The following is a 26,205-nucleotide window of genomic DNA, read 5'->3' on the forward strand; positions in this document are numbered from 1 at the left end:
CAGGATGGCTTTAGGGCATTAGGTGTTCAAACATCCCTAAGGATTTACAAGCTCAAATCGACTAGGTTACAAATCAAAACAACCTCCATCTAATCATTTCCCACTTCTCACCTTTTGGGAGAAGTCCTCACTTTTAATTTATTTTTTGCAAACTTACTTTTTTTTTTTAATCAAGTTATTAACCTAGAGTTTGAACCCTCCACCTTTCGGCGCGATAAATTCAATGCTTGATGAGGCTAGAATCCTGGCTACTCAATGAAAAGGGTTTGTTATCCACTTTTGTCAAGATGAAAGCTTTTAATGCACTACTAGCCCAATTGGGATATAACCAAATCAATAATCAACAAATGATGTACTCCATAAATGAATACTAGTGTGCGCATGTGCTAGTGTAGAATCCTAGAGAGAATCTCAAAGCAATCATAAAGTCAAGATGATGTGAATCACAAATACAAGCATGATATCAATCTTTCAAAAAATTTACTCTTAAATGGTATCCACAAGGCATACAAGGAGTATTGAACTCTCAAGTCAAGCAATTTTTAAATTCTAAATATGATGGTCCTCAAAAGATCAAAATCATAACTCAAATGGATCTCAAATCTCAATCATGCAGTTAAGTCTCAAACTTATGTAGAATACAACAAAATCACCTTACCCCGAACTTAAACCGCACATTGTCCTCAACGTGCAATGAGAACAATGGAAAATATGGAAAGAATATACCATGGTGGCAAAGACATGAAGCCTAGTAGTAATCCATTGGGAAATAGTGCACCTCCAAACTTGGAATCAATAACCTACTTGAATAACTACGCTAGCAAACTCGCATCAAATATCAAATGAGATAAAGATAACCAAATCAATCATTCTAAGGCAATATAGCATAATATGAATGAGAGATATAAGATCAAGCCCAATAGAAAATATGAAAGTAGCATGACTACACATAAGGGCACAATGGTGAAATAAATTTTTATATTTTTCATTTTATGAAAGCAAGTATAGACAAAATATAAGAAAAATAAAGAATAAAATGTATGAACAAAATACAAAAAGAAAAATAAAGAAGGTAAAATGCAATGAAATAATATGTACAATGCAATAAATGAAAAACAAAAAGAAAAAAAAAAAAATGCAAGAACAAAATAATGAAAAATGAAAATAAAAACTTTTTTTATTTTTTATTTTATTAGACATAACAAGTATGTACACACACACAAAAATAAAACAAATAAACATGCAAGGAAATAAGGGATACAATTTTTTTCTTTTTTTGAACAGTGCTCGATTGATCGAAATTTACTTCAATTGATCGAGCTGGCCATGATCGATCGAAAACATGAACAGTATTGCCTTGAAATAAAAAAAATTTCGACGCAATTTCGATCGTTCGAAATTATTTTTGATCGATTGAGACCATATTCGATCGATCGGAATAAGTGTTGATCGATTGAAAAAGTCTTCGATCGATCGAACTACCTGGACACTAATTGCTGAATTTCGAAAAAATTTCAAATGCAAAAATTTTCTAAGGGCCCAAAATGCATGAATATGGTCTAAAAACCTGATTTTTGACAATGAAGTACAATGAAACGTATCTAGGCGCCGCAAGAAAAAAAAAATAAAAAAAGGGGGAAGGAATAAAGTTGTGAAACTTTACGAATATTAGTGTTTAACGTCTTTAGCAAGACGTTGGTTCAACTTACTAGTCAAATGTATCCAAAACCGGATATGAAACATCTTTATTGACCCTCTTTTCCATTTTCTCATTAATGCCTCACTTACAACAAAGAAATCATCTTCCAAAAGAATGACTTGAAAAGAAATTATGGAAGATGCAATTTGTTTCTTTTCATCCACGGTCTTGAAAATAAAATCAACGATGGGCGGCCTTACACTTAGCAATGCAAAGTATTTCAAAGACTCAATTGGATTAATAGAAGTTACATTCTCTTCATTCTTTTTCCCTTCCTTAAAAATCACCATCTACTCACCTTTTAAGTTAGCTAAGGAGTCCATTAGAGAGTTCACTTCATTTTTGGAGCTTTCAAGGTCAAAACCATAATTTTTATACATTTCAAAATGGCATGTCTCGAGAGGATTTTTGGAGATAATAGAAGGAAGGCCTTCTTCAACAAGTTCCTCCTCCATCTCTTCTACCTCTATAGTGGTCAACATTTCCTCACTCTCTAAAGTAACAATGGCCGGGATAAAATCATGATCAAAACAAGGGAAGTCCTCATTAATCATGTTGTGCTCTATTGGAGTAGCCACTAACTCACTTGCCACTTCATCCTCTATACAAGATAGAGTGCTAGGCATTAGATCATTTTTCTTATCCTCCTCGATCTCCTTATCCTCATTTATACAAATTGAAGTTCTTGCCATTTTTTCAGTTGCCTCTTCCTCCTTCTCTTAACGAGAAAGAGTACTTGCAATTTGCTCAATTTGAGCTTCAAGCTTGGCTAAGATTGGAAAATGAGAATTAATATCTTGAGTGTGTGAATTAAGCCCATTAAGTAGAGCTAACACTTTTTCTTGAAACTCGGGTGAACAAGGTAATGGAGGTGGTTCTTCATAAAATGGTGGGGGAGGGTAGTAGTCATAAGAAGGATTAAAAGAGTGATTAAGTCCATGATAAAATGATGCATGTTGAACATTGAACTCAATCTCATAAGGATTAAAATATGACGGAGGAGTGTAAGGTGAAGGGATATAATTTCCCCCCAAACTTGGATCAAACAAGTCCTCTATTCACAATTAAAAATCTAAATGTAATAAAATATTGGCCTCCACGCGGGTCGATGCTTGGACAAAAAATTTAAGCAATATAACGAGCCTCAACAAGGGCTATCACAAGCATGCAAAGAAGTGCACAATTAAAATACAAGAGTTCCCAGAATTGCTCACAATGGTCCTTAAGCAATTTCAAATTTTAATATTAGCTTTAAGCTCAAATGATTGCTTCAAGTTCCATAGTTTGTCTTTCTTGTATTCAAGTACTGTGATACCCCCGGATTTCCGAATGTGGGTTGGCCAGGCCCACGCCTGATTACCCGAGGATATCAAAACAATTAGCAATAATCGAACACAGAATATAATTAAGATAAACATGAGTAAATAAAATTCGCTGGAAAGAAACTAAATGCAAATCCTTTACTGAAAACTTCAAAATAAATCTTATAAATAAGAACTAGTCTGTTACATCCAACTCCTCCAATTATAATACAACTCGGGAATCCATCTGGTGGACCCCTAATCAAAAGCCAATACTGGAAAGCGAACAACTAAAAAGAAGTCCACTGCTAAACCATGAAGAACCCCCTACATCGTCGATAGAATGAGTAGTCATCTCTGCTCGGCACGAACAAGCTCTAAGACCTGGAACCGTCCGTTACCTGAAAAATAATAGTGGGTCAGGCCCACGAACAAGTTCTATCCTAACTACAATCCAAACAGAGACTCGATACGCAGATACATCCTAGACGTCTCAAACATATTTATATAGTCCGTAATAGATAAATATATATCCATACTACAGGACTCTCACCAACTATGCTGAGGGTCTCAACCTGAATAGAAGGTAACATGCAATACGCACCTGAGTGGGCATGACTACCTAAGCCTAACAGGGTATACCTCAACCAACATAGCTAGCTACGCATCCTACTGCATATACGCACCCTAACCGTCGACTACGAGACTCAAGCTCTTGTCACGGTAACATAATGATATATTTAAAATCCATTTACATTCATCCATAAAAAATTCAGTAAGTCGTTCAGCTTATTCAACTGCACAGACTTAAGTATTTAGGGTGGATTCTGTTTTAATCATCCGAACCCTTATTCCAGTATAGGTAGGACTTTAGCAACTGGTGCTGTCCAAACCTAGTATGACACCGTCCCATACCGGTTCATACAATCCTCCATATCCATGTAATTGACTGAACATATAATAATTCAGCAATTAAATCCACGATCATGTAACAATTATAGACTATTAATAATAGTTCAGCAATTAATATCCAAAAACAAATCCATCCATGTAATTAAACGAGACAAAGTTTAGTAACTCATTAAGTTAAAATCCAGCATCCATCCCGTTAATTGACAGAAAATATAAATATAATTCCTCAATTAATTCCAGGCCAAGCATTGAATTAGATTTATAAAGCCTAAGTACTGGTTCAACAATTTAAATCCAAATCCTAACCCAAATAATTGCAGTGTAATGCTTAATATTACAACAATTGTAATTCAAATCTTACATCCATGTATTGCAGAAAAGAATTTAATATTTTAACCAATAATGTCCAAACTATACACAGACCAAACTTGTTAATTAAATGGTCCTAGCATGCCACCAAAAATTAAGATTTATAATTATAATAATATTTCGTTAAATTGCTAAAGTTTACTTAAGCAATTAAGCTCATTCCATCCGTTAATCGCCTGTACTGTTATATACTTTTCTACGGTTAAACTCATGAGTACTAAGACCTTAATTTATTAAAGATAGTATGGTATAATATTTGGAATCCATGTTCCAACTCTTTTTAATTTTTAGACACAGTTTGCACAGTTAAATCCTTTCGATCCGCTAAATCCGTAAACTGCCTGCGACTTGCCTTAGATTTTCCTACGGTTTAAAACATTAGCATATAGTTAAATTAATGCACCCTAAGGCTTAAACACTTCATGAATTAATTTTTAAAAACCTTTCCCTAACTCAACACAGTTCAGAAAGTCTAATTTGAACTCAAACAGTGCCAAAAATATCAAACAGTGCCTTAAAACTAACCACCGAACGTCGGAGAAAAGTGGAGCCGGCTCTAGACAAGTTGAGCAGGCTCCAAAACACTTTGGAGCTGGCTCCTATACTCTTGGAGCCGGCTCAATGAAGGGGGAGCCGGCTCCCAACTTCCTGGAGCCGGCTCTCACCTTATTTGAGAGCTCCGTTCCCCTTTTTGCTCCGGCATCGACCCTCTGCTTCATCTCTGGCATATTTCTACCATTCAGTTGATTTATAAAACTGATTCTAAGGGTTCTAGGAGTATCCAGTAACATCTTAAACATTAGTTACACTAGTGGGCATCATTGAAAAATCTTAGAACACTTACCAAATAGAATATGCTTAAAGACTAACACTGAAACTCAATAAGCACAAACTGAAACAGATTAAATTGCAACACATACCAAATAGAATATGCTTAAAGGGTTAACTTTTCTCGAGCAACCAACAGTAGAGTAGCCATCTCAATAAGTTCTCCCTCCATAGCATAATGAATAAATACTTTATCAACCTCCTTTGTGTTCCATGCCAGCAACCTATTAATTTGTAATGGTACTTTCTGCCACATTTAACCATAATAAGCAACAAACAGAAAGGAAAAAAAAAAAATAGATCAGACCACTCAACCCATTCAAATGTATAGAAAGTAAACATTATTTGTAATACACATAAATTTTGTCTAAACAAACCATTTGAGGCAGACAAAAGAACAACGATCAACTTGAAGATAGATTTTTTTGGGGTCCAATCAATCAAGGATCGATGATAACTGCATCAGCCACATTAAAAATACAATCAAGAAAAAGGGAAAAGAATTAGGTAGTTAAGAATGATGTATTAAACCTTGATCTAAGTTCATATTATAGGCCCCATGAAAGATATAAGAAAGAATAATTTTATATTATAAAATCTGTCTTCTACCTTACTGTTTCAAGTGATACGTTGAGAGGAAACAAGTCGCCCCTAAATTCACCCTCTATGGTTCTGCATCAGTCCGAGCTCCATGGCAAAGTAATGTCGCAATCATTTCATATGATAAACTATTAGCTGCTAAATGCAATGGATATAATCCATCGTTAAACGGAATATTGAGATCAGCGATGAAACCAGTCTCCCCTCCGAGAAAAGCGATGGCACAATCTATTATGCCAAACTGACAAATTTGATACAAAATTATTGGTGGGCAATATTTACCTTGATAATCAGATGATTCCTTCTTTCCAACTTCTTCTGTTTTTGGTACTTTTCTTTGAAATAGCTCATTCATAAAAGAGAGAAATAGAGGTTTGTCATCATCACAAACAATTTCTTCTTTAGATGAGCATATCCAACCTGTCATTATCTGAACAACACTAACATCAACACGTGAAGACGACCACAAAAAGATAATAGTGCATATCATTAAAATAAATGCACGAACAGTAATATAAGTAAGAAAAAGGGAGCCCCGATCCTCTGCTGTAATCTCCCTTGCTGTAGTGGTGCCATAGGGTTTTTCAACACAATTACACCTGTTTTCAACATATTACATATGCCCCAATTACAACAGAGGAGATTATAAGTGAGGATCCGAGTGCATGAAAAGGGAATGTGAATGTATTCAAGTTTAAGTAGACACCTCAGACATCCTTGCCCCAATTACAGTATCTGCTCTGAATTCTGACCTCCTTAAAAGGCACTCCAATATAAGAATAACCTTCAGAAGGAAAAAAAAAAAAAAAAAAACATAATCGAAATAAACAACTAAATCACAATGGGGAGGCAATCACATAATTATATACTGTACTTCAATTCAGTTTATAGTGCAAAATAACTACTAGAGAATGGAATCCCAACATTCGTCGGATGCACAAAAGGGTTTATGCACTTGTGTATAAAAAACATAAAAGCTCGCATACGAAACAAGAGGCCATTACTGGCCTAGTTGATAGAGCACCTAGCTCCTCGAGCAGGTGTGCCCGAGTTCAAATCCCCACTCCACCTAGTTTGCGAAGGGAAAAAAAAAAAAAACAAAACAAAACAAAACATATGAAACAAGACAAACTTAATCCCTACCACTCGCGCCTGTTAAGGTACATAAGCCGATGCTATGTATTTGCTACAATCAGATCTACACCAAATCAAACTAGGTAGAGAATATCTGAATCCAAAAGCACAAATATTTCCAATAGAGATGAAATGCAAATTGATCCAATATAGTCAAGGGCATAAAACTTCTGCACAATAATCATACAATTTCGGAAAAAATATTGAAACAAATACAGGCCAACGAAGAGATATCAAAGACCAAAGGAACACCGATATTGGTGTGGCGGACTAGTTTCGATCTGGTGGCAGTGGTGCTCATAAAATTTAAGCACAACAATCATACAATTTTGGAAAAAAAAATAAAGAATACTGCCCCACGAAGAGATAACAGAGACCAAAGGGGACACCGATATGGGTGTGGGGGACTAGGTTCGATCAGGTGGTGGTGGTGCAGTGGGAGAGAAGAAACCCACCTGGTGCACAAGGTCGATCACTCTTGGGGGAGAGGCACGTGAGATAGAAGCTGGGGAAGTAAGTTTTGAAATAACATAAATAGCCACCTTTTATGAGCTGACATACTCGGAGGTTATTTTTTCCAACAAAAAAATTTGGGGGAGAAATCCTCCCCATCAAGGAGGGGAGCTCAGCTCTACAGTATATATCCGATTCATTGTTAGGGTTGATAAGTCGGGTTTAAATATAGTTCAAGACCGCCTCAGGTTAGGCTTCAAATTGATCCACACAGTAACTAGAGCTCCAATCAAAATGAAATGGGGTTGTTACTTTTCAAACCAAGCTCGGACCAAATTGCAAGTTAAACAGCCCGCCCAAAAACTTTGGAACTAGGATCGAGTTTGTCCGAATTGGGCCCAACAATTTGCACCCCTAGCTATATTTACTATGGAAAGCTAAGTGACCTCACTGAAATTTCGATATTTGATGGGTAATTAGTTGGTTATTACCAAGTGAAACTAATAGAGAGAGTGCTCTTACTACTACCTTTCTTCATGATTATCATTACAACCTTTCTTCTTCTTGATTAATTACAACGTACATAGGGATGGTAAAGGGGGCAGGAGTACCTTCCCCCTCCCGTTTAAGTCTCCCCACCAAAAACTGTTTAGCAAAATCCCCCTCACCGTCCCACTTAAGTTTCACTGCCCCGCCCCATTTAAGTTTCAATTTACTGATACACTAACATATAATCAAAATGAATGATCAAGTATGCGTTCTGTGAGCTTAAATGATAAATGAACTACTGTAAAAATAAAGGAAATATATAAATGAAATGTGTTCTGTTAAAGTAATTTTATGAGATCAGAATCATTAGATCTGTGTAAAAGATAAAGAAATTTCAGAAGATTGGATGTATATTCTGTTCGAATTGAACCCATAAATCATAATCAAACACAAATATCTGTAAAATAAAGATTTACCCATTTTTCAAGTAATAAATTGGTGTAAATCTATACGCACTTTAGACATATAATATATAGACAGCCGCTGTCCACCCACGGAGTAAGTTCACTGAGTTTTACTTTATGTATACCACACGCAGCAAGTTCACTAAGTTGTACTTTGGGTATACCACACACAGCAATGGATCTTTAACTTTGAAGAAAAAAAGAAAAAGAGAGAGAACTGACCGTAGGCCGTAAAACCAGTGGGCGGGTGGTCGGCGAGGTTGACGAAGCCGGCTTCGGTGGCAGGCCGTGAGGGATGCGAGAGTGAGGGTAATTGGTTATCTCTAGAACGGCTGTACGCTGAAGCGATGAGATATTGATTTCTATTAGTCTATTACCATATCGTGTGTGTATATATACGTATGGGTAAATTACAGACTTCCCTTGAGTTCTGGGTAAAGAAAGACCATTTGGCATTTAGTTATTCCTCATATTTGTGATTCAATTGTTTTGTTTTCGATGCCAAATTTTATAAAATAATAATTTTTTTCCTTTTCTTCTATAAAATAAAAATTATATTAATTTTTCTTAAAGTTTATCATAATTACCGAACCTTCCTTAAATTTTAAAAATTACTCTAACCCCCTAAAACAAATCTTGTGACATAGGTCTCCCTTTTTAACAATTACCACTAGTCCATGACGAAAATTCGATTTGCTTCCAAACATTTTGAATTCTACCTCACTCCTAATCTATTCATACATCCATATATGTATGTAAATCACCTCCTAAAATTCAAGTATACCTTCTCCAACACCATATTGCAACAACACAATGTTATAATTAACCATAAATAACGGGTGTTGTCTATAAGGAGGTGACTTATGAAGTTGAAATTATGGAAAAGAAAAAAAAATATGTTTGTTGCAAGGTGGTGTGTGTTACAAGGTTTAGTTTTTAGGGGATGCTCGAGTAATTTCAAAAATGGTAGGGGAGATCCATGTAATTATGATAAATCTCGAGGAGGTCAATGTAATTCGCCCTATATTATAATATAAGGGCATTACTGACTTTCACACTTTTGGGCCACCCGTGAACCAGTTTAAGGGAGATTAAAGTAATAAACGCTAAAATATTCTTTATATTTGTAATTTGTTCAAACATCATGGGAGGTCAGTGTAATTTACCATATATATATATAGACACACATGCAATATTGTTCAACAACGCAAAGACTCTCACTCACCTTAATTATGATACCCCTAATTTTCACACATAAGTTGATCATACACGCAAAAATCGGGTGATATCATAGGCAATAGATAATAAGCAAGCAAATAGTACAAAATGATAAATAAAATAAAAAAATTAAAAGCAAAAAGAAATAATAATAAATGATAATAATCTTCAACCATCCATAAAATCGATAAATGTTTAAATCTCCAAAAATACAACTCGGAAATCCCGTAAAACAAGGACCCCTAAATCCATATTTAATTGTGTCCAAATTGTTTTACCACTTTAAGTGGGTATTCGCTTTTTGGAAAACGTTGCATTGGTTACGTATTGGTTAAACTATATCGTACATTAAATAACGTGTTAGTTATATATTTTATCCCAATTGTTATAACCAATTTGGATAATGTTGTGTTGATTAGGTGTTGGGTGAATAATTCTAAATAGTTATATGACGTGTAACGTGTTATTTAAATATTTGTTATAACCACTTTTTGGACAATATGGTAGTGGTTGGTCAATTTTACCACTTTAGTGGAAAATACATGCTATATATTGTTACACGTAATTACTATAAATGGTTAAATTACGTAATAAGTTCTAAATTATTTTGTGCTAACACGTTAATTGTGCAATTAATTTCATAATCTAATTTATGGTTTAATTATATATGTTGATGTCCTTGTGATCTATAAACATGATCTATGATTGTATTATTCGTTATATCTCTAATTTATGCCTTGTGGATGAAATAAATGAATGTATGTGATGTAATCATTGAGATAACTAATAAGGTAAACTCATTGTTAGATATGGCTTTATATATGACAGAATCATTAAATTAGCTACAGGGACAGAGGCATAATTTTTTTTTTTTCAGGGGGGCACATTATACACTAAATACATATAAATTAGTATTTATGGAGTATATATACATAAAGAGACATAGGTGGATATATATAGAGATTGATATTTCTGGGATGAGATAAATTAATCAATTACATATATATAATATAATAAAACAATTTAAGAAAAAACATTTAAGGAAACATATATAGTATATAAAGGAAGGAGAAAATTCAGGGGGGCATTTTTACACATTTCCAACATATGTGACGTTTCTGATTTTTCTCATTTTCCATTTTTCTGGAATTTCTGATTTTTTTCTAGGGTATTTTCGTCTTTTCTCGTTTCGCGTGCCGAACACCGTGGGGTGTGCCAGTTATGTCTAAGAGTTAGTTGGGGGCATTCCATTGAGCTCAGGACTCTTAGAAATGAATGGGTTACCATTTCGGCATTTTTCTGCTTCTTATGCCGGGAGTCCTAGGTGGGACCCGCTACCGGAATTGTCGCGTCCGGGGGTTTTGTTTGGGTCTAATTGTATTTCATTTATTTTGTTTAATGTGTTTTATGTGGTTGTGATTTATTATGTGCATATATATATTTGTGGTAGAAATTAAAAAAGGGAAAAGATATTTTAAAAGGTGGGACCCACTAATTTTTATTAAAAGAGGGCAAGAGGCCAATTTTGGCCTCACTTTTCCTCATTCCTCTCTCTCTCTCTCTCTCAACGAATCTCTTTCCCCCATTCTCTTTTCATTTATTTTCCCTACAAGCTTTAAATCTCGATTTTTCTCAAACTATTAGGAAATTTTTGGTTCCGTTTGTGGCAAATTGAAGAGCTCGTTAAGATTTACGATTTGATCGGAGCAAAAGTGTTTTTGGTGCACCTTGGAATTCCAAAAATTAGGGCTTGGATTTGGGGATTTTGGGGTTCTCTACATCAACTTAAGGTATGTCTAATTGTCGATTTCCTTGGATTTAATAGCTAGTTTGATGTTTTTCCCATCATTTGGCATGTCAATTTGATTATTAATTGAATAATGCAATTTCTAGTGTTTTAGTTTATGCTTGAGTTTAACCCAATTGATGGTTTTGATCGAATTAAATGTTTATTTTGGGTATGAATTTATAATAACATGCTAAAAAATGACTGTGGTGGATTATATATGTTATTCCTAGTATGGTTGTTTAGTGTATGTTGAAGCACGCTAAAGTTGTTTAATTAACTTGTTGTGGCCATGAAATTGTTTATTGCATAATGAAGGAATGTTGAAAATTGAATGATTGAAACTAAGATGTTCCATATGCATCACATGAGGGTATTGATAGGCATAAAAGAGGTGAGGGTGTAGATGAGATGTGTAGATGTGTGGGAGTGGATACACGGTGGTATGGATGGGATGTGTGAATAAGTGGGGGTATGGTGTGACATGCGGTTGCATTGATATTTTTATGTATTGCATTGTATGTGATGGTGATATGCATTACTTGAAAATTTAAGTGCCGTATGTGAAATCCCTCGCATGACCCCACTCATTTTACCTATTCATTGTGTGTAAGGCATTGGATTACTTACTTTGTTTGAGGAGGTGCCACTTAGGCAATCTCAATTGAGCCGTTGTGCTCACTCCTCTACAATTTTTCAGGTCACGGGATTGAGCTGGTGGGTGTTGAGCTTCCACGAACACGGATGGGGTTGGACTTATATCACATTGTATTAAGATGTATATTTTGTGAATCTTAAACAATTATATGTAATCGTTTTATTGTTATAATTTGACAGTGTATCCGTATTTTTAGACAACAATTTGATGTATTTTGTGTATGGCTATGGAAGTATGTAATAATCATGATGGTTTATTGGGATGGGTGAGATGACTATGGGTTATTTGATTAATTTCATTGATGATGATGACTCGTGATGTGTATCATTATTGTTGTGAGGTTGGGATAGGTTGGGCATTGGGTTTGGCTCACAAAGAGCCTAGAGTTTATAAACCTTCAGGTACATTCCAGGGCTCATTAGCCGACTGGCAAGGCATGTCAGCCGACTGACAGGCATCTCGAGACCATTCCATTGAGTTGTGTAGTTGAGAAGTCTTATTTCGGCCAACCGAACCTCACCATCGGTCGACCGAAACTCCATCATCAGTCGGCCGACACTTCATCACCAGCCGGCCGACACTTCATTTTAGAGAAGTCCCGGGAGTAAACAATTTTGGAGATCATTTCAGCCGGCTGAACCTTACTTTTAGTCGGCTGAAGGATCACTTTACCAAAGTCTCGAGAGTGAGCAGCTTTGGGAGTCGTTTCGGCCGACTGACTATCTCAGTCGGGCCGACCATGCATTCTCAGCCGGCTGATCCTTCCATTGACTTGGTTAACCTCTCTATCAGCTGGCTGACCTTATCCACTGACCTGTACTTTGACTTCTCCTTCTAAACTGTGTTTTAGAATGACTCTGGACCCTTGAATGATCTGAGTATCCCCTGTGAGCATAGAAAATGACGGAATTGCCCTTAGTTGACCCCGGTTTGGGTCGTTACAAAATTGGTATCAGAGCTTTAGGTTCGAAAACCCAAAGACGACGGGTAGGGTTGACCCAGGTTGAGTTAGAGTTGAGATTGACAGTATTGCATGCTTATGTAGTTATAGTTTATTTAGTTAAAAAGCACGACTTGCTATTACGTGTTTACATGCGAATCGATTATGAGACTTATAAAATGGTGATTAAATTTAAACATGCTAAATGATAATGTGCTTATTTTTCTTAAGTCATTGTTTAATGAATGTGAAAACATGCCTATTTGCTAGATGCTTATGTGAAATTTTTTGTATGATTAATGAAATGGTTAAATCTGTTTAAAGCATGCTTAATTGCTATATACATATATGTTTAAATGTTAGTATGTGTATTTCATGACTATAATTATTAAGTGCTTAATTGTCTACTGTTTATTGAGTCCTTGCTTAGTAGATGTACGTATGACTAATGCGTTTCATTGTTGATGGGTTTGAATGTTCGTGGCGGTGCTGTGTGTTGGGTTACGAAGGGTTCTAACCCGCGTATATGGAGAGCTTAGTCATTCCTATGTTTCTGAACGTTTTAGTTCTTATCGAACGGATAATGTGAGCACCATAGCTCGTGGATTGAGTTACTTCATGTATTCTTGTTTTGATCGTTTAGTTGTCTTTGTAGAACCATGTTTGAGGACGACGTAGTGAGATGGATCCAGATGAAGTTGGACAGCGAGCAAGTGAAGGGCCATCCTAACCAGACAGGGTTTCAATAGGACAGGGTCGAGATAGAGAGACGGATGATAATCCACAAGTACCGGTGGATGATATCTTATTAGCAGGGGCTGTAGCCTCAACCTTTCAGAATTTAGCGAATACCACATCTCCTCAAGTGGTACCACAATCGGCTATTCAGCCGTAGGAGACGGAGACGAAGCAGAATCTTAGGTACCTGATTCAGTTTGACAAACTCATGAGAGTAGCATTTGAGGGAGGTCCAGATCCGTTGGTAGCGGACGATTGGTTAAATGAAGTTGAAAAGCATTTCAGGGCAATAGCCGTGCCCGATGATCAGTTGAAGATCACCCCAGCCACGTATAAGTTTGTTGGCAACACGGCAGTATGGTGGAAGACCATGACTAGCGCACATGATATTGACAGTATGAGTTGGGATGCATTCAAGAGTCTTTTCTTTGATAAGTATTTCCCGCAGACTAAAAGACGGGAATTGAGGACGCAGTTTGACGGGCTTGAACAAGGTGACATGGTAGTGACAGAGTATGAGAATAAGTTCACTTCTCTTTCACGTTTCGCTACAGATGTGTTAGGGATCGAAAATGAGAAGACATGGCAGTTTATGTACGGTCTAAATCGTTTAATTAGGCCGGGGGTGACACTTTTGGGATTAAAGAATTATTCGGAAGTGGTTACGAGCTGATGGCAGAAACAGAAGCCAAAGATTGGCAAGAAATGAGTGGTATTGTGGGTTCTCAGGAACGAGGTACGAATGTGGGTACTTCTTCCAAGAGCCAGGACAGGAAAAGGCACAGAGGTGCTTCATTATTTTCTCAGGAGCAGCAAACGACAGGTGTTACTCCTATTGTTGGTGTTTCTTCAAGGTCCTCTAGGACGAGTGTGATGTGTTATCAATGTAGACAGCCAAGACACAGCAAGGCAGAGTGTCCTCTTGATAGACCTAGTTTCGGAGTTTGTTTTCCGTGTGGTCAGCCGGGCCACATGAAGAGGGATTGTCCACAGAGGAGACGAGATATTACTGTGATTGATTATGATGTAACGGGGGGTTACCTGTGACTGTGATGTAACGAGGGCGACCTGTGACTGTGATGTAACGGGGGGTTACCTGTGACTATGTAAAGGGGATACCTGTGAGTTTTGTAATGAGGGCTACCTGTGAGTCGTGTCGTGTTGTAACGGGGGCTACTTGTGAGTCGTGTTGTGTTATAATGGAGGACACCTGTGAGTCATGTCGTGTTGTAACAAGGGAAACCTATGAGTCGTGTTGCACGGTTGTCTGTGAGTCGTGTTGCATTATTGTCTGAGTCGTGTCTCATAGTTATCTGGGAGTCATGTCGCATTATTATATGTGCGTCTTGTCATGTTGTCGTCAGTGCGTCGTGTCGTGTTGTAACGGGGGTTAGCTGTGAGTCGTGTTATGTCGTAACGGGGAATACCTGTGAGTCTGGTGCAGTAACGAGAATTACCTGTGACCATGGTGCAGTAACGAGAATTACCTGTGACCATGTAACGGGGGATACCTGTTAATTCTGTAACAGCGGATACCTATGAGATTGGGTGTGACAGGAGATGCTTGCACACTGTTGTTGTGGTAATAGGGGCTACCCGTGAGTTTGGGTAGATGCCTGTTCACTTTTTGTAGGCATCTTTTTAATTTGTAAGCTTATACCAAACCCAAATGATTTAAATCTTAATAGGCATACGCAAACCCAAGTGATTTAAATCTATAATAAAATCACACTTATTCAATTTTTAAGCTTATTCCCTTACTATTGTAAACATTGACACTCCTTAATTTGTCAAAATATTAATAATAAATTTTTATTTTAATTCAATTTAGGGTACCAATCAAATATATAATTATATAATCTTATTATCTTATATAATAATATTATTAAGAAAATTTTATATTTTTAATTACAATATTGTATTTTTCTTTCATTTTATTTTATTTTATTTTGGTTGAATTATATTACACTCGACGAACATTGCACCTGCATTTTACAAGTACGATAATAAATTCATTATATAGGACACATGATTATTATCCGTTCTTTTATTTATTATTATTATTATTTTTTTCTCATCTAACTAATGTTTTCATTTCATTCATTTTCCATTGGACCGAACAAAGCCCTAGCGATCTTTGATATTACAGAAACCTCGTAGAAAAGTGAAATGCGATTATCATCTCCCTTACAAGATTGTTTCCAAAAGGAATTGATTAGGACACCCATAATCTAAAATTAATACTTAACAAATTCTACCAAAAATTGAGTGATTCAAGCTAAAGTAACAATACAATTAATAATAAGATATGAAAATAAGTATCAAGGCATAAAATGTCATAATTTATTATTTTTTAGTATCGAGGCATAAAATGTCAGAATTTGTTCCTCCTATTTATTATCTTGGTCATAAATCATAAATAATTAATTGACGAAAAATACATAAATTTCAATCATTCATCCTTACTTAGGCATAAAATGTCATAATTTATTATTTTTTTCTCAAATAGTCCAATGAAAATTACTAATTCATGATTATATATAAGTAACCTTTATGCTAGACCCCAAATACAATCAACTGTAGTCTATGGTTAAGTACATGAAATTAACAAACTGGAACATGCATTTAAAATTGTTTAAATATTTTATTCAGTTAGTATGAACATCAAACAAATTTAAAAATTGAAAACATAGAGTTACAAGACTAACTTACGAAGGCTTTCCTCTCAGGCTCTCAGCCAAAGTTGAGAGATTAGGACTCAAATAAATAATAAAATAACAACTATAAAACAAGGCATCATGAGTAGAAAATCTTCTGTATTTTATTTGTCACTTGCATAAGCCTCCCAGCTTTGCTTCTTAAGAAAATGCACGGCCTTTAGTGCTCTTATAACAGCTTCCATTTACAATTCAAACAGTGGCCAAGTCAACCCCAGTGCAATCATGAGTCCATTGACTACAGTAAGACAATATAATTTTCATTATCCATAAAGATCCAATCCAAGCAGGTAATAATTCAATCACCAAAAATTCCACATGCACACTAATCAAATCAAAATCAAAACATATTGTAGAGGTAATTATTTGTAAAAGCTGAAGATAGGGCAAGAGGATATGCCAAAGTTGAGTTGTCGATCATACAATATTGATCAACAAATGAAACTCAAGGAATAAATTTGAAATGAATAGACAAATTCAAAATGCAGGAAAAGCAATCAGTACCTTATTTGCCAATCATATGCAAGTTAACCTCTTCTTGATTGCTAATGCCAAGGAGGCAAACTGATTTCTTGATAGAAGATATGCCGCAGATACTATCATTGCTGGGGGTCTAGGGGTTCTCGAAAAGTTAGCACTTATAGCAACACGATGTGTCTTTTTATCCATGAGCGGGAATGTAACGTATGACCGTGACGAAGGCGTAAAAACAAGGGGCCCATATTCGATGAATGTTCTAAAAGTTTTATATATGACCGAACTCTGTTCAAAAATACACAAAAAGCATACTTGTTAAGGCTCAAGGTATACACTAAAGCGCCAAAGGTCTCCTGGAGCCCAAGCACAAGGCACAATACAAGGCAAGAGACTGATAAAAGGCGCATGTATGATAAAGAAGCATATTAAAGATTAATTTAATAAAAATTATTGAACTATGCAACACATACTAGTCAATATCAAAATAAAGAAATCTTTCCAACATTTCAATGATGTGCAAAAATCATATCAAAATAATAATTCTATAAAAATGGGATTTTTGACCTATCAAGCTAAGAGGATCTGGTAAACTGATGTTGCATAAATCATTTCTTAGGCGTATAAATTTAGTAAATTAGATGTGATTACAAACGTAAAACAATAAAAAGCTATGATCAAGTAGACATTAAACATATACAATCATGTTTATTTAGAATCAAAATGAATGCAATTAATGTAATAAGTCAACCATAAATCTATGAATTTGTCAAATATATCATAAAGTCAAACAATATGATCCATTAAATATGATCGTGATATTATACAAAACATTTTAATTTAATGGTCATTAAATAAAGGACGTAAAATGAGAGAGTCTGGGGGCTTGGGCTTGGCCTTTAGTAGGTCGAAGCACTCTTAACTGAGCCTTGACAAGCCTGGGGCTTTTTTGGATACTAGGCACACTTTTAATGTTGATCAACATTCCCACTTTGTTACTTCTTTATCCAAGAAAAAAAAAAATTAATGAAACAAAAATTACAAGTACACATACAAGGGTACCAATATTTCTCTAAAAGTGAGTCCAACTCATTGATAGTTTGGCATTCCACTGTCGTAAGGATTTAATTGGTAATATTGTTGAAATAATAAAAAAATGGAAGAAAGACATCCTCAACATCCCCGACTTGCTACTTCTTTATCCCAAAAACAAAAAAGAAAAAAAATACATTTAATGAAACAAGAATTACAAGTAGACAAGGTTACAAAAATTTCTCTAAAAGTGAGTCTTACTAATTTAATGTTTGACATTCAATTGTTGTCAACAGGCTATCACACATAGAACCTTTGGATTAAATGAGGTTGGAAGGAAAACAAAACACGTGACTTTTGGTGCTCATATATAGCCAAAGAAATTTGCTAATTGTAGAAGTTATACATATATCTTTTTCCAGAATTTCAAGCAAATTGTATAAAACAATAAAATGAAAAAAGTGGACAAGTCCACCGGATAAGATCTCTAAGTGAGAGACCAGGCCCAATTAGAAACCACCACTTATAAATGGGAATACGATACAAAAAAAGCCAAAATAAACCCAAGCCCAGTAACAATTCTCAAGCCGATCTCAAGTCAAGAGGCTTCCTTGGAGGATGGCAGGAGGAGGGGGAGATACCCCAGATGAGCAAAACACAACAAGATTGGGGTGAATCTTTCAAAAACCCACCCATGAGCCTCTCTATGATGGAGGAACAAATTTGGTCCAAAACATGGTTCAGCAAGGAGATCTTGCCTCTGAAAACCCAAGCATTTCGTTTGATTTCCAGTGGTGGGATGACGCATTAAAAGACCTATCAATATTGAACTCATGATGTTGGCTGACTCAGTAGACTTAGTAATATGCTACAAACAAATAATTTTCTGGTGTTCTTTTATCAACAAAATCATATAGAACCATCGCCCTGAAAGGTAGAGGAACATGTATATGGTTTATAGATGAAAGGGGTCAGAATTAGTTTGGTTTGGGAAGTGATCGATTGCTAGATTGTAGATACAAAAACTTTTCCGCACTAATGAAGTAATGCAACCCTAAGGTTACCTAGATTCAGATTATTAAGAACAATTTTTTGGGGTATAAATAAAAAATTGTGGAGAATATCGTGGAACGGCTCTTAATAGACACAAGACCAAATCTGAGATTATGTAAAATGCACCTCTAGCCTTGAAAGCTTCATGCTTTGATAGACTAAAAAAAAGGGATATGATAGAGGATGCAGAAAAGTACGTAAAAGTATGCAAGTAAAGAGTAGATTTCAATAATATTGTAATGAGAGCCTGGAATAGTCAGGACTATGCAAATGGCCACATAAGACACTTCCAAAACCCAATTAAACATACGGGAAGAAAGAGAATAATTCAATATAAGATGAATAGAGGGAAGAAGAAGAGTAGAGAGAGGCAGCAAAAACATTTGGAATTTTTACAATCAACCCAACCATAGTTTTTGGGAATGGGCAAGAAAAAGATAAGCCACGAGATCATCACCCGCGTTTTCCAAACCTCCAGTGCTAAGAACCTATGTAGGTAGAATCAATGCATCATATAACCAACCACACATAGGTGATCCTCAAATGCCACATAAAAAAGCTGATAATATAGTAGCATCAACCTCGGATATGAGAAACACCAAAAATGAGTGTTTGCTAGGTCGGGAGGAATGATAAGCGGATGGGAGAGATATGAGTTGCTCAAGTATTCATGAATATAATTCTTAACAGCACACCAAAAGATTAAAATTTATACTTCAAAAAATGTGAAGCAAGAATTTACCATTCCTAATGAGAAAAACATCAGCAAGGACAAACTACTATCTATGTCTCTTACCTTTTCCTCGGAAAAACTGTTAGACAGTGAGGGAGGTGGCATCCAGAGATCCTTTGAATAAGACCTCATTGTTAAACTCTCTTCTGTGTAAAACAAAACATAACAAAATCAGACTAGTTTAATGGGTTTTTTCTGGAAAATTCCTTTGAAGCATGAGTCAGTTGAAGTGGAAATCAACCAATCACCTAATTCTTCCGTTGCCTCTTTGATACTTTCACTTTCACTATGGCATTTTAATGTCACGAAAAAATAAACATGCATTAGAATACTAAAGCTTATTCACAATCAAATCACCTAAAGAAAGAGAGATAAGAAGATACAAAATTTTCACTGATCAACTGAACAAAGTAATTAGGTGCCAAACCAGTCAATGTCACTTAAATCAACATCTTTGTCGTTTATAACAAACCCGGCTCTCTCAAGCAGCGCCTTAATGTCGTTGACCACCTTTTCTTTTGGCATCTATAAGAAAACATTAAGGGAGTAACTTTGTGGAAGTGTTGGGTCAAAGCTTAAAACATGAGGAAACTGGTAGTAATACGAGTTGAAAGATGACCATTTTCATTCAAAAGGAAAAACAACTAGCATTCACAACACCCCTGTGGTTTGCCTCTTTGACACCCAATTCTTTCATAGTGACACCTCCTCAGATTCGCTCCATTAGACAAAGACACTCCATGAACGCTCTCGCACATGGTAAAATGACCTGAATGCCCTTTTACTAGTGAAGTGACACTTTGAATAGTTAAATTACCAATTAACCCATTCTAACTAATTTTAAATGTCCAAAATAACTTCTTCATCTCAACCACCTACCCACAATGCTGCCACCACCACCACCCCCACCCCCACCCACAGCCACCACCTCTTCTTTCTTCTCTTCCTTCTCTCTCTAAAACACATGCATTGCAATCCTCTGCAACCACTACTCCATGGTCGAACCATCAAGGTCCAGACCACCCTCAATCACCCCCAATTGAAGTCTTCACCATTCAAGATGGCCCCATATAACCCCTTCACTGACAAAACAAATAACTAATGAACCAATGAAGGCAAGTCATGCAATTTCATCAATTTCATTCCACCAAACACCTTCTCTAAAACCTCTCTATGCCTTCCCTTATCTAGAAACGAAAAGTTCTCTCCATAATGTTTATATTTATAAAAATTTCCTCCATTTATGAGGAAAAAAAAAAGTTCTCTAAAAAATGACACCATCTTCACCATCAAAACCTTAAACCAATCACAACCAAAACACGAAAGAAACAAAAATTCTCCAAAAATTGACGCCATCTTCACCATCAAAACCATAAACCAATCACAACCAAGCAACAATCACAAAGCACGGGCAGACGTGGCTTGCCAAAGCCTACATCCACAATGAAATTCTGGCGAAAGCATTCGCTATGCAAAAATCTGGTAGGTACAAGTTTCAACCCCCAAACCCTAGCTCTCGCTCTCGCTCTATTTTCTACAATTTTCAATGTCTATCTATATCCCACTCCAAACCCTAAACGCCCATTATATATCGGGCTACAAGAGGGTACTAAACGGGGCGTAGTTGCGACCCCAGAACCAAACTCAGGCCACAACATCACAAATTCTAAGTAATTGAGTTGTCAATAGTGGTATAGGCTAGGGTTTCAGAGGTGTGTAGTGGTTGGGTGGTTAGAGTGGTGGAGTATGGCGAAGGGAGTGATGGAGGTGGGTGGTTGGAGTGGTGGAGGTGGACTATTGAAAGAGAGAGTGAGAGAGAGAGGAAGGGTGGAGGAGAGAGTGTCCCAATTGAAATGTGTAGAGAGGGATGTGACAGCTGATTGTGGTTGTGGAGGAGAGAGAGACATAACTGAGGTGTATAGGGGTATTTTTGTCTGCCTCGGTTTCGAGGTCGAGCAAGGCTTCAATGGCGGACGAGTTGGACTCAACTGAGTTGGGGTTCGGGTTGGTATGTGATTGATGCGAAGCTTGTTTTAATGGTGGTAGTGGGGTGAAGGTTGCGGTGGTGAGTGGGGAGAGAGAAAAGGAAGGGGCAGGTGGTGGTGGGCGGCGATGGTGGGTGGTGTTGGAAATGGTCAGTGGTGGGGTAAGCTGAAAATGTGAGAAAAGCATTAAAAATGGGTCTTTTGGTTTTAGGGGCAAAGTAGTCTTTTGGTTTCTCTATTTTTTATAATAAAAAAGCATTAAAAATTTAGGGCAAATTAGACATTTCACACATTTTTTATGTGGAAAAGCTAACGGGAGGTGTGACTTTCAAAAACATTGCCAAGTTCTATCTGGGTGACAAAGGCAAACCACATGGGGGTCAGTGTAATTTTTAATAGGTATAAATATCATAACCAAATAAATCTCTACACAATTTCTGGAAGAAAAGAAAAAAAGTTTAAATCTATGCATGTTGCAAACAATATGAGAATTACAATAAATCGCAAGAAACAAGCACAAACACCATAAAAAACACGGATCATAACAACTTACTTCACTCTGTACTAACTGCCTGTATTTTTCAAGAGCAACACCAGCCTTCTCAAACACTTTGAGCAACAATATTCCCCGCGTCATCGCTGCCTTAATATCGTTAAGCGACCGAACCAACTTACCAATCTTATTAATTCCGAGCAACTTGCTTTCATCTTGAGTTAGTCCTACAATCTCTTCAACCAACTTATCATTCTTGTGACTTCCGATCAATTTGATTTCATCTTCAGTTAGTCCTACAATCTCTTCAATGATGCTTTTGCGTATTGACATGCTCAAAGGGATTAACTTTTCTCGAGCAACCATCAGTAGAGTAGCCATCTCAATAAGTTCTCCCTCCATAGCATAATGAATAAATATTTTATCAACCTCCTTTGTGTTCCATGCCAGCAACCTATTAATTTCTAATGGTACTTTCTGCCATATTTAACCATAATAAGCAACAAAAAAAAAAAAAAAAAAAAAAAGATCAGACCTCTCAACCCATTCAAATGTATAGAAAGTAAACACTATTTGTAATACACATAAATTTTGTCTAAACAAACCATTTGAGGCAGACAAAGAACAACGATCAATTTGAAGATAGACTGTTTTGGGGTACAATCAATCAAGGATCGATGATAACTGCATCAGCCACATTAAAAATCCAATCAAAAAAAAGGGAAAAGAATTAAGTAGTTAAGAATGATGTATTAAACCTTGATCTAAGTTCATATTATAGGCCCCATGAAAGAAATAAGAAAGAATAATTTTATATTATAATATCTGTCTTCTACCTTACTGTTTCAAGTGATACGTTGAGAGGAAACAAGTCGCCCCTAAATTTACCCTCTATGGTTCTGACATCAGTCTGAGCTCCATGGCTAAGCAATGTCGCAATCATTTCATATGATAAACCATTAGCTGCTAAATGCAATGGATATAATCCATCGTTAAAGGGAATATTGAGATCAGCGATGAAACCGGTCTCCCCTCCGAGAAAAGCGATGGCACAATCTATTACGCCAAACTGACAAATTCCATGCAAAATTTTTGGTGGGCAATATTTAGCTTGATAATCAGATGATTCCTTCTTTCTAACTTCTTCTGTTTTTGGTACTTTTCTTTGAAATAGCTCCTTCATAAAAGAGAGAAATAGAGGTTTGTCATCATACCAAACAATCTCTGCCAATGTTGCTATGACATCATCACCAATTTCTTCCTTTAGATGAGCATATCCAACCTGTCATTATTTGAACAACACTAACATCAACACGTGAAGATGACCACAATAAGATAATAGCGCATATCATTAAAATAAATGCACGAACAGTAATATAAGTACGAAAAAGGGAGCCCCGATCTTCTGCTGTAATCTCCCTTGCTGTAGTGGTGCCATAGGGTTTTTCAACACAATTACACCTGTTTTCAACATATTTACATCTACTTATTTTTATTGCGTTGAGAAACAGATGTAATAAGTTGAAAAATCACAGTTGAAAAGCAGATGTAATATGTTGAAAAACCATCAGCACAGCAAAGGATATTATAGGTGAGGATCCAAGTGCATGAAAAGGGAATGTGAATGTATTCAAGTTTAAGTAGACACCTCAGACATCCTTGCCCCAATTACAGTATCTGCTCTGAATTCTGACCTCCTTAAAAGGCGCTCCAATATAAGAATAACCTTCAGAAGGAAAAAAAACATAATTGATTGAAAGTTTTTCAAATAAACAACTAAATCACAATGGAGAGGCAATCAAATAATTATATACCGTACTTCAATTTAGTTTATAGTGCAAAATAACTACTTGAGAATGGAATCCCAACATTCATCGGATACACAAAATGGTTTATGCACTTGTGTATAAAAAACATAAAAGCTCGCATACAAAACAAGAGGGCATTACTGGCCTAGTTGATAGAGCACCCAGCTCCTCGAGCAGGTACGCCCGAGTTCAAATCCCCACTCCACCTAGTTTGCGAAGGAAAAAAAAAAAAAAAAACAAAACAAAACAAAACATATGAAACAAGACAAACTTAATCCCTACTACTCGCGCCTGTTAAGGCTACATAAGCCGACGCTATGTATTTGCTAGAATCAGATCTATACCAAATCAAACTAGGTAGAGAATATCTGAATCCAAAAGCACAAATATTTCCAACAGAGATGAAATGCAAATTGTTCCAATACAGTCAAGGGCATAAAACTTCTGCACAATAATCATACAATTTCGGAAAAAAATTTGAAACAAATATAGGCCAACGAAGAGATATCAGAGACCAAAGGAACGCCGATATGGGTGTGGCGGACTAGTTTCGATCTAGTGGCAGTGGTGCTCATAAAATTTCAGCACAACAATCATATAATTTTGGGAAAAAAATAAAGAATACTGCCCAACGAAGAGATATCAGAGACCAAAGGGGACACCGATATGGGTGTGGGGGACTAGGTTCGATCTGGTGGTTGTGGTGTAGTGGGAGCAAAGAAACCCACCTGGTGCACAAGGTCGATCGCTCTTGGGGGAGAGGCACGTGAAATAGAAGCTGGGGATGTAAGTTTTGAAATAACATAAATAGCCACCTTTTATGAGCTGACATGCTCTAATGAGGTTATTTTTTCCAACAAAAAAATTTGGGGGAGAAATCGTCCCCTTCAAGGTGGGGAGGTCAGCTTTACAGTATATATCTGATTCATTGTTGGGGTTGATAAGTCGGGTTTACATATAGTTCAGGACCGCCTCAGGTTAGGCTTCGAATTGATCCACACAGTAACTCGAGCTCCAATCAAAATGAAATGGGGTTGTTACTTTTCAAACCAAGCTCGAACCAAATTGCAAGTTAAACAGCCCGCCCAAAAACTTTGGAACTAGGCTCGAGTTTGTCCGAATTGGGCCCACCCAATTTGCACCCCTAGCTATATTTACTATGGAAAGCTAAGTGACCTCACTGAAATTTCGATATTTGATGGGTAATTAGTTGGTTATTACCAAGTGAAACTAATAGAGAGAGTGCTCTTACTACTACCTTTCTTCTTCTTGATTAATTACAACGTACATAGGGATGGCAAAGGGGGCATGAGTACCTTCCCCCTCCGGTTTAAGTCTCCCCACCAAAAACTGTTTATGTATACCACACGCAGCAAGTTCACTAAGTTGTACTTTGGGTATACCACGAACAGCAATGGATCTTTAACTTTGAAGAAAAAAAGAAAAAGAGAGAGAACTGACCGTAGGCCGTAAAACCAGTGGGTGGTCGGTGAGGTTGACGAAGCCGGCTTCGGTGGCAGGCCGTGAGGGATGAGAGAGTGAGGGTTTTTGGTAATCTGTAGAACGGCTGTACTATGAAGCGATGAGATATTTTTTTTTTTTTTTTGGTAAAGTACACAAACATCCCATAAGGTTTGGCACAAAGACAAATAGATACAAGTTAGTCTATTTTTGGACAATCACACCTCCTGGTCAAAAACTTGATCCAAACCGCTCCTTAAATTTTGTAAAAAGTCAAGATTGCCCTTTAATATTTTATTAATTTAAATTATAAAATATCAAAAAATTTAAATGACTCTTTTACCCTTATACATTTATTACACCAATACATACATACATATATATATATATATATATATATATATATATATTATATATCTATATGTATATTGTAAACCTATCAAACCCAGACCCGGCCATGACACCACTTCCACACCTTCCAACCACCGGTCGACGAGTGGTTCACCATCTCCTTCATTCACATGTTGGTTACTCCTTTCACCGACACCTTCATCCTCCAAGAACCCCTCAAATAACTCCTTAGCCGCCGCCGCAAGTTTCTGGCGTGAAGCGGACAGATCAAGGATTGACAGAGACATATTCCCTACGCCGGCGTCTTTGATTCTTGACGGCGGCAGAGAGTTGATGTTTGAGTGTAGAGCGAAGCTTTGAGTATGGAGTGATTGCTGAATGAGGGGCGTTTGGCTCGACTCTACAATTGGTTCCGTCATCTTTAGATCTGGATGATATGGACAGTTGAGGATGAAATCGGTGGTTTCGCCGCCGATAAGGGTTGCTGTGAGCTCTGTATGTGAGAGAAA

The 26,205-nt window shown here is 36.6% G+C and overlaps 1 protein-coding gene across 1 annotated transcript; it reads right to left on the bottom strand.

Moving 5' to 3' along the window:
• Positions 1–3,180: 3,180 nt before the first annotated feature.
• LOC132278128 (uncharacterized) lies at positions 3,181–26,115 on the bottom strand. The gene is made up of 17 exons (XM_059779944.1): positions 25,782–26,115; positions 25,346–25,440; positions 23,725–23,802; positions 22,913–23,358; positions 22,682–22,760; positions 22,137–22,553; positions 20,026–20,123; positions 19,847–19,884; positions 19,662–19,744; positions 16,811–17,068; positions 6,416–6,493; positions 6,218–6,308; positions 5,992–6,129; positions 5,719–5,844; positions 5,487–5,566; positions 5,202–5,356; positions 3,181–3,401 (listed from the first exon to the last, which is right to left on the bottom strand). Exons 1-10 carry the CDS (start codon positions 26,113–26,115, stop codon positions 16,823–16,825), a joined length of 1,914 nt encoding a protein of 637 aa, XP_059635927.1. The 3' UTR covers positions 3,181–3,401; positions 5,202–5,356; positions 5,487–5,566; positions 5,719–5,844; positions 5,992–6,129; positions 6,218–6,308; positions 6,416–6,493; positions 16,811–16,822.
• Positions 26,116–26,205: the final 90 nt, after the last annotated feature.

Source organism: Cornus florida, unplaced genomic scaffold (genome assembly GCF_030987335.1).
Source record: "Cornus florida cultivar Cherokee Brave unplaced genomic scaffold, ASM3098733v1 CherokeeBrave_3.0.0_Hap2_Chr10, whole genome shotgun sequence".
Lineage (NCBI taxonomy): Eukaryota > Viridiplantae > Streptophyta > Magnoliopsida > Cornales > Cornaceae > Cornus > Cornus florida.